Source organism: Herpailurus yagouaroundi, unplaced genomic scaffold (assembly GCF_014898765.1).
Source record: "Herpailurus yagouaroundi ecotype Mexico unplaced genomic scaffold, PumYag 28, whole genome shotgun sequence".
Classification (NCBI taxonomy): domain Eukaryota; kingdom Metazoa; phylum Chordata; class Mammalia; order Carnivora; family Felidae; genus Herpailurus; species Herpailurus yagouaroundi.
The window spans coordinates 6,750,587-6,769,458 of NW_024412376.1; the positions used below are offsets into that span (position 1 = coordinate 6,750,587).

An 18,872-nucleotide genomic window follows, 5' to 3' on the forward strand; every position below is an offset into this window, starting at 1 on the left:
GACAGAAAGAGAGAGAGAGAGAGAGAGAGAGAGAGAGAGAGAGAGAGAGTATGAATCCTAAGCAGGCTTCATGCTCAGCAGAGCCAGAAGGGCCTTGATCCCATCATGAATCTGGGGTCATGACCTGAGCCAAAATCAAGACTCAGATTCTCAACCTATTGAGCCACCCAGGTGCCCCACTAGTTTTATTTCTTTATATCACCTATCCTAACATGAGCTATTGCTGAATTTCACTTTAACAAAGAAGTAAATACAGGGGCAGCTGGGTGGCTCAGTCAGTTAAGCGTCTGACTTCAGCTCAGGTCATGATCTCACTGTGGGTTTGAGCCCCACGTCGGGCTCTGTGCTGACAGCTCAGAGCCTGGAGCCTGCCTCGGATTCTGTGTCTCCCTCTCTTCTTCCCCTCCTCTGCTTGTGCTCTGTCTCTCTCAAAAATGAATAAACGTTAAAAAAAATAAAAAGTAAATACAAAGACTTGTTTTATTTAGCAAGACTGAAAATAAAACTCAGATATAAATTCACACCTTTAGTGTTGTCTAAAACAATTCCTCCAGCTATCAACCTAAGGCAATTAATCCAGCATATAATTTATAGAATTATTAATATAACAAGAATCATTTCTCATTTACAAAGGGGGTCATTAAACTGTTGGGGCTCTTTCAAAGTAGAGTTTGTTTGACTATTCAATTACCAGCTTACACAGAAATGGAAATACAAACACAAACTGATTGGCTATTAACTCTTTTCTAAGGAAGCAATAGAAACCGTGGCTAGAATCCTACTGAGCACTAAAGTAGAGGTTAAGTTCATGGACACAGAGCAGCCACTAGCCAAGATACAGGTTTATTTTCAACTGAGGGAGGTTTATCTTCAATCAAACTTAGAGAAGTCAGTAAATACGGTGATCTTACTTTCACTACTTACTCTCTGTAAATGGCAAAGTTATCAATGCTGAAAGATACACATACCCATAGAAATTACAACAGATCATGTATAAAACAACTTTTTTTTGATCAATATAGTGCTACAATTGTCAATTTTTTTCCTCCTTCAACTGAATATGACCACAGTTACCTTCAGATTTATGTTATTTTAGTCTTATAAAAATTATTAACAAACTTTGGCTTCCTTGCAAATATTCTGTCCTTATATTAAAAAAGTGATTAAAAACAGTACCGAATATGAACCACTTCTGTAAAGTTTAGTGAGAAACATTCAGCCAAGGTGACTTTTCCTTGGAAAATCCTACAAAAACTGAATTTTATAAACAGTTACTTATTTTGATAGAAGTTCCATTTATAAATAGCAGCCATGACTTTGCTGCCTACAAAATTGTAGGCTGTCACATTTTACATGTTTAGAACTCAAATGCTTTAAGATCGGATTTTCTAGTGAGTGTTAAAGAAACAAAGTCGCACAGACAGACTGGTTAGTCCCATGCTGAGGAAACCACTGACCTCCATGATTTCACCATTTAGGCAGGTTATAGATAACCGTTGAATTTGAACCGAGGGCTACTGCAACATTTATACTTTGTGGTTAAAGAGGAAGCAACATTAGCAGTGAGGGGGGCAGGTGCAGCAGACTTTACTGAGGCTCTGTTGTGGTTAAAGTGTATCTAGTGCAAGGGACAAACTATCACAGAATGTTGGTATTAGGGAGACTTTCAAGTTAAGAACCTGAGCAAACGTACTGTTCAGAGGCTGAGACATCCTTGCCTTGGGTTCTGTTAAGGTAGCGTTTTCTGAGGCCGAGGAGGCAAGTCTCAGGGTAGGGGGAGCTGACAAATATGAAAACTGGGGATGCTGGATGTCATGTGTCCTGCTGCTCCTAACAAGGGATCAATGGCACCGAAATGGAGGAGGGTGAGTATATCTTAATGACGGTTACCCTGCTGGCCTCGGGAGACTGACTGTCTTCTGCAAGCACCTGTGAGCACGTTAAAACCCATCATTCCAACAAACATGTGGTTGCTTGCACAAAGTGTGACCAGGACCAGTGGTTTGAAAATTCTAAGTCCCAGAGATAAGAACAGAGAAGGGCAGCATTTCAGAGGAGTTCACATTTTGTTTCTACTAAGCAGGCTGATTGTTCCCAGGACCCTAGACAAGCCTGGTGCTACTTGGGAGCAAGCTGGCCCGAATTTTGGGGCCGTTTGATAAACCAGGTCTGGGCATGGGATCAAAAATGAAGTGGGGATCCGTGCCAGAAAGTATCATTCATAGTATCGCTGAGGGGGTACAGTGGTAGTTTCTTTGGTGGCGGGGGGAGGGGGGGAGGCTAATAGCAAGGCTGAATCCTCAACCAGAGCTTGTCATGGAGAATACCAACGTGTTTGCAAGTTAACTCGAGACAACCTAACAATCTGGTGCACGACTCGTGGGCTACATAAGCTGAACGTCACCCCACCCCCCGTTTCAGGATAGAAGAAAACCTTTCTTTCATGTTTGTTCTCCTCCATCCCAAATCTCCCAGAGTGACTCAAATTTTTCCTACTTAGAAATGGAAAAACAAAAACAAAACTAAAACCAAACTCAAACATTTGAACAGATTTTGGTGCAGCCCTTCCAACCCAGGGGCCGGGGCAGGGCCTCGGGCATGTACCCCCATCACTGTCTCTTGAGATTTAGCACTCAGTCTGACCCCTGTGTGGCTGTCAGTGCCCTAGATTTAAAAACACGCGCTACTTAGAGAATGGGCTCCCTTTTTATCGCTGCATCAGACTAATGCCAGCACAAGCTAGAAGCATTATGACTAGGAGATCTTCCAGGGGACCTCCTCCTCCTCCTCCCCCACAGGAGCTCTTCAAGGTAGAATCCCCACAATAGAAAAGGCTCGTGATCTCAAGGAACGTACGCAGTTTGCCAAGCAGGTGCCACGGTGGCTGAGAGAGATGACGACCCCACGTCAGCAGCTATTAAGACACGTGGGTTGTTTGTTCCTGTCTTCCTGATGCCGAGTGGAATCAATGAACAGACGTGAGGGGAAAAAACCAAATCACAGAACACGTGAAAAGTTTTAAAAAGAAGCGTGTGGTGGTGCCCAAAGCCTGACTCTGGAGTGTAGTTGGAAACCACCGCTCTTTGAGCCCTGGGGCAAGGAGGGCTGTGGACAGAAAGGTCTGCAGAGCTGACAGCTCAGGTTCTTCCTTAAGAGGACTCCGGAAGAGCGTGCCAACGTGACTCACAGACGCCCCGAGAGAAATGCCAGCAACGCCCAACATCCCCTGCAGCTGTCCCCCCGCAGCTCTGCTGGCAAACTCAAAAGCACACATTTGCTCAGTTGCTGGGCCTCACCCCCAGGTGTCTCCCACCTTGGAGGCAGGGGCGAGAAAACTGGACCCCGTTTTCCCAAATAAGGGAAATCAGATCACCTGGAGGCAACACCCTACGTTTCTCCCACTCTGTAATGACTGAGTCCCTCCTTAAATCTGCTTCAAAGGGCTAAAATTAGTGTCTAGAGGGCAAAGGTCAAAGCCATGGTTTCCCAGTCTTAACAGAAGTCATCTGACCCACTTACCTGAATAAAACCCCAAATCATCAACCCCTTCCCGTCCTTCCCAGGGAGGGGATCTATTTAAATCCATTTCTTCTTTTTTTTCACCACCGAATGTGGGAGAGAGTCAAGGCAGGTAATGTGGGAGGGAGGAGCATCCTGGTTCATCATTCAAAAATAAAGATCTCTTTTAAGTGTCATTTGAGGTCATATACAAAAATTTCAATTCTCCTCAGGGTCTGCTTCCAAGGGGTCATCATCGAAACTCAGCTTGTCAGCTAGCCCCTCGAACTGCTTGCCCAGACCGCCTGCGGAGTCCATGAACATGTTCGGGATGTCTTTGCCAAAGTAAATCTTGCTGTTGGAAGCAATGGCTTTGTACTTCATCAGCTGCAAATACTCAGGGGTCAGCTTCAGCTGTAAGAAAAAAGGAAAGGCGGCTATGTGGAGGCAGATTCAAGAAAACTCTGGGTGGCACCCTTCACTTTTCACAAGGAGAGGGTCTTTGTCGAAGAAATGTGCCTTCCCTACCCCTTCCTGGTCTCACTGTTCTGTTAGTAACGGGTACTGATTTCCAAGGTCAGAGCTGCAAGGGAGTTTTAGGGAGTTTCTGGGTTTAGCACGACAACTGAGCTTCTATTGAGGCACGGCTAAGGAACAGGGGAGCACCAGGCCCACACAGCACGGCAGCCAGCACTTCTGGCTAGGAGGGGCTTTGGTGGCAGTGGCCATCCAACATCACGAGCTCTCGAACCACATCAGCCCAAAGCCAAATATACCCTCTCGTCACCAGGTGCATTGGGCTTTACCTTGTTTGCTTCAGCGATTTTCATAGCGGTGTAGCACTCGGCATCAGCCTTTGCCTTCTCCCGGGCCAGAAAGGCAGCATCTGAGGGCAAGAACGCAGTGAACTGCAGTGTAGACGTTACCAGAACCCTGGGCCCTGTGACGTTCCCCTGGTTGCCTCTGTGACCTTGGGAGACTGCTCTTTTCTCTCTGTGGTTTGGTTTCCTGTTCCGTGAAATGGTGGAAAGAGGCATTTTTTCCTACTTCACAAGTCGTTGTGAAAATCAACCATGGGTGAAAAATGCTTTGAAGGCATCTCCGGGTAGTGGGGACCAACTCTGAGCACGTCTGTTGCTATGCCCAGCGACACTTACGAAGGTAGTCTCGGGAAAAGTGCTGCCAAGGGACACTTCCTGTGTCCACAGGCTGAGTCCTTGTCGCTCCGCGTCTGGGAAGACAGGGGTGGGGCGCCACTTCACCCCTCTTGTGCTGCACAGCAAGAGCGCGAGAAGCCCAAAGAAGGCTCTAAAGACAGCCAGAAGTGGCTCCCCCTAAACCTGGATGCCACGAACATGAAACAGCTCGGTCCCTCTCCACCTTCATTTCTCTTTTATTTCCACTGACCATTTCAAAAAGATTCTAGTTAACACTGGTTAAGCTGGCACAACTCCCAACAAGAGAAGTCCATGCCATGGTCCAGACTAACACCTGTTTGGATGAAGACCTACTTAAACTTCCACCATGCAAGCAAAACACTTCCTTAATCTGCTGAGACCAGCTTTCTGTCAAGCTGATGCAAAACTTTTTTTTTTTTTTTAATTTTTTTTTCAACTTTTTTTTAAATTTATTTTTGGGACAGAGAGAGACAGAGCATGAACGGGGGAGGGGCAGAGAGAGAGAGGGAGACACAGAATCGGAAACAGGCTCCAGGCTCCGAGCCATCAGCCCAGAGCCTGACGCGGGGCTCGAACTCACGGACCGCGAGATCGTGACCTGGCTGAAGTCGGACGCTTAACCGACTGCGCCACCCAGGCGCCCCTGATGCAAAACTTTTGATGCTTGCTCCCTTGCCTTGGGAATGTGGCCAGCCTCATGTAATATCTGTAGCAAAAAGCCTGGAAGAAAGGTCAGCCTGTGGGTGGGTTCTTACTGCACACCCCCAGCACGGCCCCAGGCGGAAAGAGCGCGCAGTCTGGCAGGGGCGCTGGCTGCATGGGGCCCGCTCGAGTGGTCTTAGCACCTGATGACATGTTTTTATAAGAAATAAAAATGCGTTGTTTTGCAGAGAGCTCCCTAACAAGGAACTGCTGGCCTGTAAAATCCCAGCTGGCTCCTCACTGGGCCCCTGCAAAGCCTGAGAGCCCCACGGTGAGTACAAGTTGACATGGCATTTCGAAGCTGGGCCTCGAGGTCCTATTTTTGTCCTAGAATTTGCTTGATATAAGGCACCACGTGAAGGAAAGGGCAGGTGGTGGGGATGAGCTGAGGGCTTAGGGGCAGGGAACTGAAGGTGAATAATATTCAGAAAAGCCAGTCAAGAAAACACTTTTCTCCAGCTCCAGTGTTGTTGGTACCGAAAAGGTGTCTTTTTCAGACCTGCCTCAGGATCTACCATAGGGATACTGAGAACAGACTTAGAAGCCACAGCTGTGGGGGGTAGGCACGGCACAAGCAGGGGCTGTTCTGCCTAGCCTCTGAGTTCACTGCCACTGAGACCCTTGCCAGACAGCAGGGATTTACACAATTTCCCTTTTTCTTACTCCTCACCCGAGAGCACCTAACAGCACTACATGGACATTTGTTGAATGAATGAACGCTCTCTGAAGTGGAAAACGTATGCCAGCCTGGCCCAAATCTCCCCCAAACTTGAGTCAAAGCACAGAGGAATCAGGACATCTTAGAACAAAGGTTAAAGAGCCAAGGAAAGGGCTCTCCCGACCCTACCCCCACCCAGCCACACAGTGGGGCGTGAGGAAAACTCAGGCACTCATTTCAGCTTTGCTCACCTTCAATTTCCGAAATCTTTTTCTCGGTCTCCTTCTCCATCACCTTCTGCCCATAGGTGATTTCTGCCACCTGAGCCACTTTTTCTGCCTCTGTAGTGACGATGTTGAGAAAAGGCTTAGAGCACTATGGATATCTCACAGGCTAGACTAAATCCCACCCTTCCTGTGATCAGAGTCCCTGATGCGGGGATGTGGATGTGTTCAGAGGGAGGGCCCCAGAGGGTGACCACGGCGGGCACGTGTGGACTGCACCCGTGAGTGCAGTACCCCGACATCGGCACGAGACAGTCAGCCGGGAGACCTGGGCCCTCCCACGAAAGCGAGGAATGAGTCCCAACCTCTCTCCTAAGTCACAGGGGTGTTTCTCCCAAAAGAGTATTTTAAGGAATACGGTAGTGTCTAAAAAGGTTCTTCCTGCCACTTGACTCTGGGAAGCAGTCAGTAGTCATTGATGATCTAGTGCAGAGGTTAGGAGCTGGGTTCTGGCCAGGGTCTCTGCGGGTGAACCCCATTTCCACCACTTACTTGCCATATGACACTGGGCACGTTAATTAGTCCCTTCGTGCTTGTGAGGAGACGAGTCACATGTAAGTGCTTAGAAAAGTGCACGGCTCATGGTAGGTGCTTGAGAAGTATTAGCTACTACTGTTATCGATTAAGAATTAACTAGGAAGGGATCCTTTCATTTCAGAGATAGGGGGAGACTCAAAGCTCACCGGCCCTGCCCACCATCTGACAATTTCAGCGTCGCTTCTGGGAGTACAAGTGCCGCTCCTGTGCGCGGCCAGGGTTTGCAGGACCGTGTGACCTAACCGCGCCCAAGGCTTCCTCGCCATCTGCCCGCCTTCCCCAGCCCTTCCGCCCTGAGAGGGGATCCCAGAACCACATCCAGACCGATCAGGGCCTTCTTGCGCTCTGTCTCAGCTTCCTTCTCCACCACCTTCTGTTTCTGGGCTGCAATGAGCAGCTTTGTCTTCTCGCTTTCCCTGAAGGGAAGAACAGTATGCAGCCGTGAGGCGGCTGCTGAAAACGCTTCCGAGGAACTTCACTGTCCCCTGGAGGAACCAAACTTCTGCTGAGGAGAGGCAAACCTGGCTTTCTCACTCTCGCCTGGAAGGCTGTTCCCTGTCCCAAGTAAGAGCAGATCTATTGCAGGCAGTAACGCGGCTCTCTTTCTCCTCCCAAATAACTCATTTGTGTGAAGTAAAGCATAACTTACTTAGGTAAAATGCACCTGCCTGCCCACTGAACCGCCTCTCCCTCCCATCTTCTTTGGCACGAGCCATGAAGCACAAACAATGCCCCCTGGCCCTTTTCAAAGCATCGCTGCTTGAAAGGGCTTCTCCGGAGCCCAGGTGACTGTTGCGACACACCTGCCCCATCTTACGGTGCAGTGGGCTGTGCCGAATACTCAAGGAGGGGAAGAAACGCGTGGCACGGCTTCGGTTAACTCTGGGATGGGATGAGGTGAGGGGTGTGGGACAGAGTGGGGGGTACAGGTTGGGCAGAGGGAATACTCACATCAACTCGTAGTTTCTGCGGATCGCCTCGGGTATATTGGGCTTTGTCACCCGCACAGCCTGGGGAAGGATAAAAATAGCACCTGATGGGAAGGTGAGGGTGGTGAGGGACCCGAACAGCTGCCACTAGCCCTTGATCTGCTTGCACGAGAAGGACATCCCTTGGAAGAGCGGGGGATACACCTTTACCAGGGGGTGTCCCACAGTGGCCATGCTTACTTGGATGACGAGCCCGGGGGCCATGGAGGTCAGGTCCTGTTGCAAAGCCAGCTTGAGATTTTCATCAATCTGATCTGGAATCAAGAAAGACCGAAAACGTTGTTGTTACGTTTTTTCGGCAGGGTGGAGGAAAGTGTGAGGGCAGAGTACAAACTAACACGCCAGCTCAAGAATGCACCTGACAGGCCAAAGGTCTTTCCAAGGCAGAGCCCAGAAATCTAAAGATACCCTGCACGTCTTTCTTGTTTTTAAAAAATTTTTATGTTTATTTATTTTTGAGAGAGAGACAGAGCACGAGCGGGAGAGGGGCAGAGAGAGAGGGAGACACAGAATCTGAAGCAGGCTCCAGGCTCTGAGCTGTCAGCACAGAGCCAGACATGGAACTTGAACTCATGAACCAGAAGATCGTGACCTGAGCTGAAGTCAGATGCTTAAATGACTAAGCCACCCAGGCGTCCCCTGCCACCCATCTTTCAAAGTGACATCCCTGTGCGGCCCCTCTACATAAGCTAGATGGGAGAGTGTCCTTTTCCTGTGGCCTCCAGATAAAATCACCGAGGCTGTTGAAAATATCAACCTTGCCCAAAAGGAAACTGAGCTTTCAAAAGAACAAGTACAAACAACAATTCTAGCACATTTCTTGAGTCAGGCAGCAGCCTTCCCCTAGACAACAGCAGCGAAACAGAGGGCGGGCCCCCATTTTCCAGAGGAAGGAAGGTGGAGTGGCTGTGTTAGGTATTTCGAAGGGAGCCAAGCACATTAAATCTGGTAATTTTAGAAGTTTCTACCAGAAAAACAGACTCTGACGTCAAGGAAAGCCCCAGGGAAGACTATTTCCATTAAGAACTCCCATCAAATAACACAAGGGGAAAATGAAAATTTACGGTTCTGGAAATGAGCCCAAGTCCTCTGATGTGTCGTTTGCTTTGGCCCTGATTGCTCTGTCAGAATTCACATGGGAGTTGTTTCATAGGGAAGTTTAGGAAGAGCTCTAACTGGTTGCCCATTCTGGCTGTGACCGTGCGGGGCCACAGCTGCCCTCTCTGGCCTGGGCCTTCTCTGCCCGGCCCGGTCCCCCCCCCCCCCCCCCCACCACCTCCTGAGGTTTTCTATAAGACCCTGCAAGGCCCTGAGAAGACTCCATGAAACCTCGAAATCTGGCTGGGACATCGGAACTGAATCACCTCTCTTATTACTGTCAGCTGTCACCTGCTTGAAGTAGCCGTTCTTGGTCACCTGTGCCCAAAGAGGAGCCACTGCCATCTGCCTTTAACAGATGCCCAAATGGAGGCCCATGGAGGTTCAGTGATGTGCTCAAGCGAGTTAGCAGTCAAACTAATAAACCTGTTTGGTCACTATGCTTTAATTTTTAGGTCTAAAATGGCACTTTCTTCAACTGTCATATCAGTCAGCAAGGAATTTTAACATTTCTATGGACTGGATATGCTCTCATGAGCCTGTCAGCATGAGGGAGAAATGCCCCAAAGGCAGCACCTCAGACCTGATATGTGTTTAACAATTTGACAGATGGAGATAAACATCACGTTTCATATTTTCTATTTTAGATCAACCAAATTTGAGATGTTCTGTGCCCTCCCTAGGTTAATAATAACATTGTCATTTATTAGTGGACACCTGTGGTCCTGGGCTAGTAACTTTCTAGGACAATCTGGAAGAAATATTTTGCAAGGTGGTTTATTATCAAAGCAATACTAATAAGTTTTTTACACATTATAGTTCTGCAGATAAATTCTGATTAGGTTATATTACACAAAGAGGTTGAATCAGGTCAACTTCTGAGCAAGTACCAGGTAATGTTTTTATAAAGTGGGCAGACTGGGGTGCCTGGGTGGCTCAGTTGGTTAAGGGTCCGACTTCAGCTCAGGTCATGATCTCATGGTTTGTGAGTTCAAGCCCTGCATTGGGCTCTGTGTGGACAGCTCAGAGCCTGGAGCCTGCTTCAGATTCTGTCTCGGTCTCTCTGCCCCTCCCCTACTCGCTCTCTGGCTCTCTCTCAAATATAAAAAATAAAACATAAAAAAATTTATAAAGTGGGCAGAGAGGATGCAGCAGGGTAAGCAGTGATGAGAATTAGGCCGCGAAGCTGAGTCAGGGCTGTGAGTCCTGAGAGGACAGAACCAGGAGAAAACCTCCTTGCCTAACGAGTAGGATTTGAGACATGAATTTCTCCTTTACAGATGCAAATAGATTCTAAGCAAGAGAGTGATCTCCCAAGACTTAATTTTTTTAATCAACTGATTAATTTTTTGAGAAAGAGAGAGAGCATGAGCAAGGGAGAGGGGCAGAGGGAGACAGAGAGAATCTTAAGAATCTAAGCATGGAGCCTGACGTGGGACTCAATTCTACAACCCTGGGATCATGAGCTGAGCCAAAATCAAAAGTCAGATGCTCAAGCGACTGAGCCACCCAGGCACCCCAAGACTTAACTTTAAAAAGAAAAACATGGGGCGCCTGGGTGGCTTGGTCGGTTAAGTGCCCGACTTCGGCTCAGGTCATGATCTCACGGTCCGTGAGTTCGAGCCCCGCGTCGGGCTCTGTGCTGACAGCTCAGAGCCTGGAGCCTGTTTCAGATTCTGTGTCTCCCTCTCTCTCTGCTCCTCCCCTGTTCATGCTCTGTCTCTCTCTGTCTCAAAAATAAATAAATGTTAAAAAAAATTTAAAAAAAAGAAAAAGAAAAAGAAAAACATTTCAAAGCAAATATATTTTCTGAGCTTCTCTGTAAAAGAAGCTTCACTAAGCTACTAAGTTTATCTCTATGAGAGTAAGTTTTCTTTCTTTCTTTTTACTTTATCTTGAAGATTTTATTTTTAAGTAATCTCTACCCCCAATGTGGGGCCCGAACCCATGACCCTGAGATCAAGAGTCACGTGCTCCACTGACTTAGCCAGCCAGGCGCCTTGACAGTAAGAAGTTTTCTAACGCAAAATGATGTCACATTTTCATTTTCTCTTCATGGAAATTAGATTCCTTTGCCTTTTGTTGTTTCAAATGCTTTAAAATGTTCATTTAATGGCACAAGTTCTAAAACAGTGGCTCTAGAGAAAAGTAATGATATTTTATAAAATGCTAATCAGTTTGAGGTAAAAAAAAGAAAATAAGGCAAACTTACTGCATTTTTTGTAAAAGCATGCTGAATCCAAACCCTCTAAAGGGAATTTAGATTCACTTCCTACTGCAGAAAAATTGAAAGTGACTCTGACGATTTCCCAAATCTGGAACACCGTGTGCAGGGGGGCTCTGATCGCGGTCTCCGGCAGCACCAGACGCTCCTCCCCTGCCTACTCTGAAACGTCTTCACGCACGGTCCTTTTTCAGGAAGATTCCTGGGAAAATCACTGTCTAGTCCTCATATCAAGACTAGCTGTACCATCGTTTACTTTCGGCACCGGCTACTAGAACACTTCCGGCAGCAAGCTGAACCAGAACGCTTCTTGCGAAAGAGCTTTAAGGATTACTGAACTGTTTCCCTCCCTTGCTGCTATAGTCACACTATGTTTATTTTGGTGGCTAAAGAGGACAAAAGGTATCCACTTAAGTACGTGGATTCTTTTAAGGATTTTCCTATTCATCCCTACAGGTATAGGGTTAAAAAGACCCACCACCACAAAGCTCTGGGAGCTTTAAGTAGCTATGGTCCTTGTCCCCTTTCCAGAATTAAATGCGACTCCTGCCGTCCTCCTCGCCTTTCCTGGCTCCCCTGCATTCGGCGTGGTGTGGTGGGAAGCAAGGTGAAGCGAGAGTTCTAGCTTCAGCCCTGCCATTTGTCTCTTTGGGCCTCACTCAGTACCCTTATCTGAAAATGAGGCTGCTGGGTTGGATACTCTCTCAGGTTCTTGAGAACTGACCCTGTCTTATTATAGAAGGGTGTTTTAGGGACAGCAGGTGTTTTACGACTGCCATTCCAGCCCTGATGTGGACCAGGAGGCCTCCAGTCCACTGTCATCCGTGTGCCCAAACTTCACCTGCCTTCTTGACCTTCTGCTGCTATCAGCACAGACCGGTTCCTGAGCACTGGGCTTGCACTTCCTGTCCACCCGTACCCATCCTGCCCTACGGTGGCTCGGAAGTCGGTGGTGGGGGGAACAGCTGCCAAGGCATGCCATGGCCAGAAGAGGCTTCCTTACCAAAGAGCTCGATGTAGACCTCCTGAAGCGTATGCACGCTGCAGAACTGGTTCAGTTCGTGGTGGATCTTGTTGAAGATGAGGGCCTTGTCGTAGTCAGCAGTGTAGTTCTTCACTATGTCATACACTGGGAGGGAGGGTGGGATTGCAAGGTAAGAAAAAGCAGCCCCCCCCGCCCCCCGCCACTGCCTGAGGTGCTGCAGCAGATCCTGGTGGGGGGGGGGCACGCAGGGGGACATGCTGGGCAAAGTAAGCCGGTGGAGAAGGGAAACTGGAAAAACGTACCTGCGTTTGGGACCAAGAAGTTCACCACTTCAATTCTGTCAAAGTAGATCATTACACCACCACTGTTGGAGGAAGAAGGGACAGAGAAGTCACCAGTAGGCTCTGGAACATAGTGCAGTCCCAGGGTGATGGCGTAAGAAGTGTGACTCAGCAGGAAAGAGTTCGCGGGAGGTCAGAAGGCAGGAGGGATCTCCAAGTAGGAATCTTCCAAGTTTGGAGCAAGAACACAGTCTCCCAAGAAACCACACCTCCTAAAAATATCTCCAGACGGAGAAAAATGAAACTTTTGGGGGTACCAGTAAGAAAAAGAATAGTGTATCTTTTGAATCTGCCATGCCTTTTGACTGAAGCAATCAATTTCAGGGAAAAGTCAAGGTGTTCTCAGAACTTAAAGGTCACAGTGGGATTTTCCAGTCACCATTTCTCACGGTCTCCACCCTCACTTTGGTTCAGCCCTTCCCTTTCCCTGCAAATATTCGTTTTTATAAACAATTTTGGGTATACAGGAACGGTGAAAAGAATAGTACAACTAACGGCCGTACACGAACACTAAACTTAACAGCTGTTAACATTTTACCTTATTGATTGATCTTTTTTATGCTGAACATTTCAACGTTGCAGTCATGATACTCTTTACCCCTTCAAACTTTAGTAAGCAACACTCACCTAGGAGTAATGACATTCTCCTATGTAGTCCTAACTCCATCCCCAAACCTAAGAAAATTAGCAAGAATTCCTTAACAGCCTCTGATACCTAGTCCTTATTCCAATTTCCTCACTCGATCCTGCTGCGGACTGAAGTGTGTGCCCTCCAAAAAGCCTTAAGTGTAAACTCCAAAACCCCCAGGTGACTGTATTGAGAGATGGCTTTTCAGGTGGTAATTAAGGTTATGAGGGCTTAGGGATGGGGCGCTCACCCAGTTAGAGTGGTAAACGAAAAAAGGCAGCCACCAAACATCTTTCTCCCTGCATGTGCAGAGGAAAGGCCGTGTGAGCACACAGCAAAGCCACCACATGCAAACGAGGAAGAGAGGCTTCACCAGTTTCCACCCAGTCTGTGGTGCTGTGTTATAGCAGCCCGAGCTGACGAATCCAGGCCTTCTCTGTCTTTCATAGCTGGTATTTTTGAACCAGGTTCTAATCAAGGCTCACCATCCATCACATTTATGTCTTTTAAGTCTCCTTTTCAACCCAAAGCTCCTCCTTGTGATGAGATCAGGCCCATTATCCCGTGAGATGCCCTAATTCTGGATTTGCTCCCATGTTTCCTTGTGGTGGTGTTTGTCACCCTGTCCAGTTTAGATCTCCTTTACTTTCCAAGCGGACCACTAGAGCAGTGTTCTGTTTGGATCACCAGACCCTGAGGTCTCCCCCTACCTTTTAATTTATTTTTTATTATTATTTTAGATGTTTATTTATTTTTGACACAGGGAGAGCGCAAGCGGAGGAGGAGCAGAGAGAGAGGGAGACACAGAATCCGAAGCAGGCTCCAGGAGCTGAGCTGTCAGCACAGAGCCTGATGTGGGGCTTGAACTCACGAACTGTAAGATCATGACCTGAGCCGAAGTCGGCCGCTTAACCGACTGAGCCACCCAGGCGCCCCTCCCCCTACCTTTAAAACATTCTCCATAGCTGGTTATGCGAAACCTATCTTCTTGTATCGGGTCATTTGCCTGCTGAAGGCCTTTAGTGGATCTTCACTTGCAACAGAAAAAGTCCAAACTTATCACAGCATTCCAGGCTCTCCCAAACCTGTTTACCTCCTATGATTTTCCCCGATGCACTGCACCACCTAGTCAAATTGGAGCCTAGGGAGCTAGGAGGTGGGGAACTTGGTAAAACTACCAAGAAGGAATGCATCCCTTTTCACTATCTCTTGCTGCAGTCAGCCAGACAGCCCTTCTGTTGCTGCATGTGTAACTGCTTTACCCCGGGGCCCTTACCTAGTCCCGCAAGGCACGTTCTTCACCTCATCTGTCTGCAGTGTGGTCTAGAAATGGAGGAGACATAAAATGCTGTAAAATGGGCAGTGACAAGCAAAGTAACTTCATTTTAGAATCCCAAATGGCCTGGTCCTTGAATTTATCTGGGATGAGCTTTGCTCTTGTTAAACATGAATGTTTCACCTAATCCTCCTTACTTATAGGGTGTGACACCCAAACAAAGGTACCTACCCCCCCTTCACTGTAAGTGAATCACCATACAGATGAGCTTAGTAATGACTTAGTAAAAAAGACCCTGCATTAGGAGTCCTAAGACCTGTGTTTATCTCTGTCTCTTCCTTTACCAGTCTTGAAACAGCGGATTCTTTATTTGGCTCAGCCCATTCTCAGCCTTATTGTAAGACTCGTGAAGTCATGTGCACAAATGCACTCTAGAAACCATCGAGCAGAGGAAATAGCAGAAGTGATGTACAGGGAGAATGCTGAGGAGGTATCCTGGGATATTTTCCTGGGTTAGTTTTGAAGTCATTCTTTAAATCTTATTCCTCTTAGCTGGACATACTTCAAAGATGGCTAGTCTAACTTAGCCAGGCTTTTAGATCTGTCATAACTAATCCTACTTCTACTTAGATGTCATTTCCCTTCACTGAGTCCAACTCCCCCCCCCCGCACCCCCACCAAATTATGTTCACATCTATGAATTTAAAATAAGAACCAGCAAATTTACCATGTTTTATTTCTATTTATCTTGGTAGCCTGTGATTTAAAACACACAGACACACGCACCCTACTTTTCCTTCTATACATTCAGAACATATTCTTCTTTGGTTTTACCTTGAAGTGAAGAAATAATTCCCAGCTGGGGCTGCTGGGCCAAGGCAATGACCCCATCCGGCTATTTCAACAACCAAATAAAGCTCTAGAGTACATGGTTCATGGAGCCTCATTCTCCATTAGATATATATACATACACATATACATATATATATGTACACATATACATGCATATATGCATATGTGTATATAAATAGGTGCATATATATACATACACGTGTACGTATATATGTATACACATATGTGTGTGTACGTGTTTGTGTGTATGTTTGTGTGTGTGTGTGTGTGTGTGTGTGTGTATGAGATTCCTTGGAAAGGCATTATACTGACCTAATGGTAAGTAATTACAATCACGCGTTTGTCAACACCCCAAATCTGCAGTGGTCCAAACATACCCCATAAGCCAAGTATACCTGCACAGACTTATATGATGTGATGAAAGGGAGCATGAGATGGAAACCAGGGCCACTGGTGGAAGTCAGTAGGGCACCGCCTCTGCAGAGGAAGGAGAGAGAGGCAGTTTAGCAAGAGGTATCTATTACATCAATACTATTTGCACCGGCCCCATAAACGTTTCATATAGAGTGCCACGTGCCTCAGCCATGTCCACAGACCCCTTCCTCTCAACTCGACCCTAATATTCTAGGAAGTCTGATGGTAAAACATAAAACCATTATTTATGCTTTTGTGGCAAGAAAAATAGGCACATGGGCCAAGTGGAATAAAGACGGCAGAATCCCTGGCAATACTTAACGTAAGAGGAACTCTGTCATATCCGTTGAGCTTGTGGCAATCCAGGAGGGCAGTTAAGTCCAGTAACACATTTATCAATTTAACTGCACTGATGCTGGATCCCAGTGACATGAACAATCAAAAGAATAATTTTAAGAAATGCTTTAAAAATCATTTACAAACAAGGGGCGCCCGGGTGGCTCTGTCGGTTAAGCATCCGACTTTGGCTCAGGTCATGATGTCACGGTTCGTGAGTTTGAGCCGTGTTGGGCTCTGTGCTGACAGCTCAGAGCCTGGAGCCTGCTTTGGATTCTGTGTCTCTCTCTCTCTCTCTGCCCCTGCCCCACACACCCCCCACCACACTCTGTCTCTATCTCTCAAAAATAAATAAAAATGTTTAAAAAATTGTTAAAAATCATTTACAAATATTTTTCAGGCGGTAGCATTACTTTATAACCAAGTTGTACGTAAAGGGTAACAAAGTTAAAAGCCTTTTTTTGGGGACACATAAGCAGAAGGTGGGGAGAAATAAAGGGGAGAGTGGATCCCAAGGAGACTTTTAGAACTTGCTATCAGCAATCCAGGAATAGGCGTCTTGAGCATATATAAGAAGGAGTTCATAAAGACTTAAAGCAAAAAACCTGGTCATGGAGGTTACTGAAAGGAAAGCAACCCAAGATTTGTAAGTGCTTCTTTGCTTTATAGTATGAAGGAAAAAAATACATTATTATATTTTTTAAAAAGAGCAATAAAACAGCTACCCAATGGAGCTTTCTTGTAAGAACCACTATCCTAGTGCTTGCTTGAATGGTTATGTATCAATCTGCAGGATTTCTCATTTTGCCCGAAACGTTAATTTTAAAGAGTGGGTACAAACTGGCAGATCAGGCTAGCTCAAGTTGCCATCAAGAACTGGTGCTCATCGGAGGTAACTTTGTGGCACCAAGATGCCGGGAGGGGGATATAAGAAAACGAGGTTTCAGAGATAACCTGCAAGCACTGGTTTCCTGTGGATTTTAACTCTAAACCTCTATACACATTTATCATTCACCGTCCACAGCATCAACTTGAGACTACTAAGTTTCATATTTACATTTACGTATGTATATAAGCGTGTGTGTATATGCCCCCCTCCCCTGGTCACTGACACAACAGCTCAGTCTAAAAGATTCCTCTATTCAGTGTACACAGATATTCAACAGAATCTGCTAGACAGTGAGTAGGAAAGAAAGTCATTTAACAGGAAGTTGCAAGCTTCTCCCTGTCCCTTCCTTACCTGTAATACACCCCAATATGTCCCTCTTCTATCTTGTGCACAGCTGAGAAAAGAGACGCACAAAAGAAACTGGAAGCCACAGCCACAACTGCTCCCAACTGAGCCATCAGTGAGCCTTTATCCTAGGGAAAAAGATGCAAGAAAATGTGTGTGGTCCGACATGCAGGAGAAAAGCTATGACAAGCAGAGAGAGCACCTTACTAAGCTGGGCTCCCTGCAAGTGGCTCCTATCCAGCCTGCTGTAGTATGAACACAAGGCTAGATCTACAACTCTCTTCATCCCTGTTCTCAGGCAACATTCCCACTCCTTCCTTAGCTGTGGAATTATATTCCCCACCTCGCTGGAGAGGCAGTGGCTCCAGATACAGCCGGGCCCCAAGAGAGAACCAGTGCCAATTGGGCAGCGTTCAGAACACAGCCTTCTCTTCCTGTGAACACGAATGTGCTGTCACGGGAGCCACTCACGCTAGTAAAAGGGAAGAGAGGCAGCTGCAGTATGTTGCCCAAATTACAGAGGATGTCAAATGACAGGCAGTTGTGGCTATGTAATTCTGGTCAGAGCCTCCCAGTCCTAATTGCCTGCCATTTCAAAAGAAACCATTATTTAGTCCTTCCAGATGCTGGAGTGACAGACACAGCATGTGAGCAGAATCCCATGATGGGATTCTCTGGCTTTTCGTCCACCTTCCCAGTTATTCCTCTGGATCTAAAGGGGGGAGGGCTCTACACTCCCTCCCATACACTTGACTGGGACTTTGCACCCGACAGGTCCCCAAGCCCCACGGTTAGAGAAGAAAGAGGGCTCCCAAGGGTGGGCAGATGGGCTCCTGGGTCCAATTGGGCCCAGGCACCAGGATGAGAAAGAGCTGGCATCTAGAGACTCATTTTCTGAACACCGAAGGATCTGGAAAAACGATGGTAACTGACAGCAAAGTTCACAGGCGTGCCCGGGCCCACCCGTGCAGGGCGTGGATTCTGCCTCCCAGGACTAACATAGCTAGGGCTCAGACATCTGCAAGGCGCTTATTTTACCGTAGCGGACTCCAGCTACCGATCTGCAGCTGTGTCCTTTCTGCAGATGCCCTCCTCCCCGCTCCCAAATCGCGCCCCTTCCCTGCCCTCTTCCGAGAGAGGGTCGCGCGTCCCAAGCGCCCTGGGGTTCAGGGGGAAGGGACGAAACAGAAAGGGGTTGCTTTCTAGCTCCTGAGGGAGAGAGGCTGCTGGGGTTCGAGCCCGGGAGAACGGCTGACAAGCTCGGGCCGAGAGCCGCAAAAAGGCCCAGTGCGCACACTAAGGGGCGGGGGCCGCGTACCAGGCTGTCCCTCCAGGCGCTCCGTACTCGTCCGAACCCCCGTGCAACCGTAGAAACCGCCACGCCCCTCCATACGCTACTTCCTTCCGGGTCCGTCGCCTCGATGACGCCTTTAGTTCACGCGAGAAGACTCCCGCCTTCTTAGCTCGTCAGCCCCGCCCCCGCGCTCCCCGAGTTCGGTGTCTGCGCGTGGGCGCCAGGGGGCGCCCTCGGCTTGGTCCGGCCCGTTGGGACCTCTGGTTAGGGTTTCCAGGGCGGGGACGGTGCGGAGCGCCTGGAGAGTGACGCGCGGGAGGACGCTAGTAGCGGCGGGTGCTGAG

The 18,872-nt window shown here is 47.7% G+C and overlaps 1 protein-coding gene and 1 long non-coding RNA gene across 3 annotated transcripts; one reads left to right on the forward strand and one right to left on the reverse strand.

Annotated features, from left to right (window-relative positions):
* Positions 1-461: 461 nt before the first annotated feature.
* ERLIN2 (ER lipid raft associated 2) lies at positions 462-18,668 on the reverse strand. Of its 2 annotated transcripts, none has more exons than XM_040460164.1 (12): positions 18,553-18,668; positions 17,241-17,362; positions 15,646-15,727; positions 14,399-14,445; positions 12,456-12,517; positions 12,172-12,297; positions 8,027-8,100; positions 7,809-7,867; positions 7,182-7,273; positions 6,288-6,377; positions 4,305-4,384; positions 462-3,912 (listed from the first exon to the last, which is right to left on the reverse strand). In XM_040460164.1, exons 2-12 carry the CDS (start codon positions 17,345-17,347, stop codon positions 3,718-3,720), a joined length of 1,014 nt encoding a protein of 337 aa, XP_040316098.1. In that variant the 5' UTR covers positions 17,348-17,362; positions 18,553-18,668; the 3' UTR covers positions 462-3,717. The 2 variants fall into 2 exon arrangements, with proteins under 2 accessions (XP_040316098.1, XP_040316173.1); XM_040460239.1 differs by lacking the exon at positions 18,553-18,668 and adding an exon at positions 18,273-18,532.
* Positions 7,272-9,392, forward strand: LOC121020314 (uncharacterized). The gene is made up of 2 exons (XR_005786084.1): positions 7,272-7,421; positions 9,229-9,392. It is a non-coding gene; the product is annotated as an uncharacterized LOC121020314 (long non-coding RNA).
* Positions 18,669-18,872: the final 204 nt, after the last annotated feature.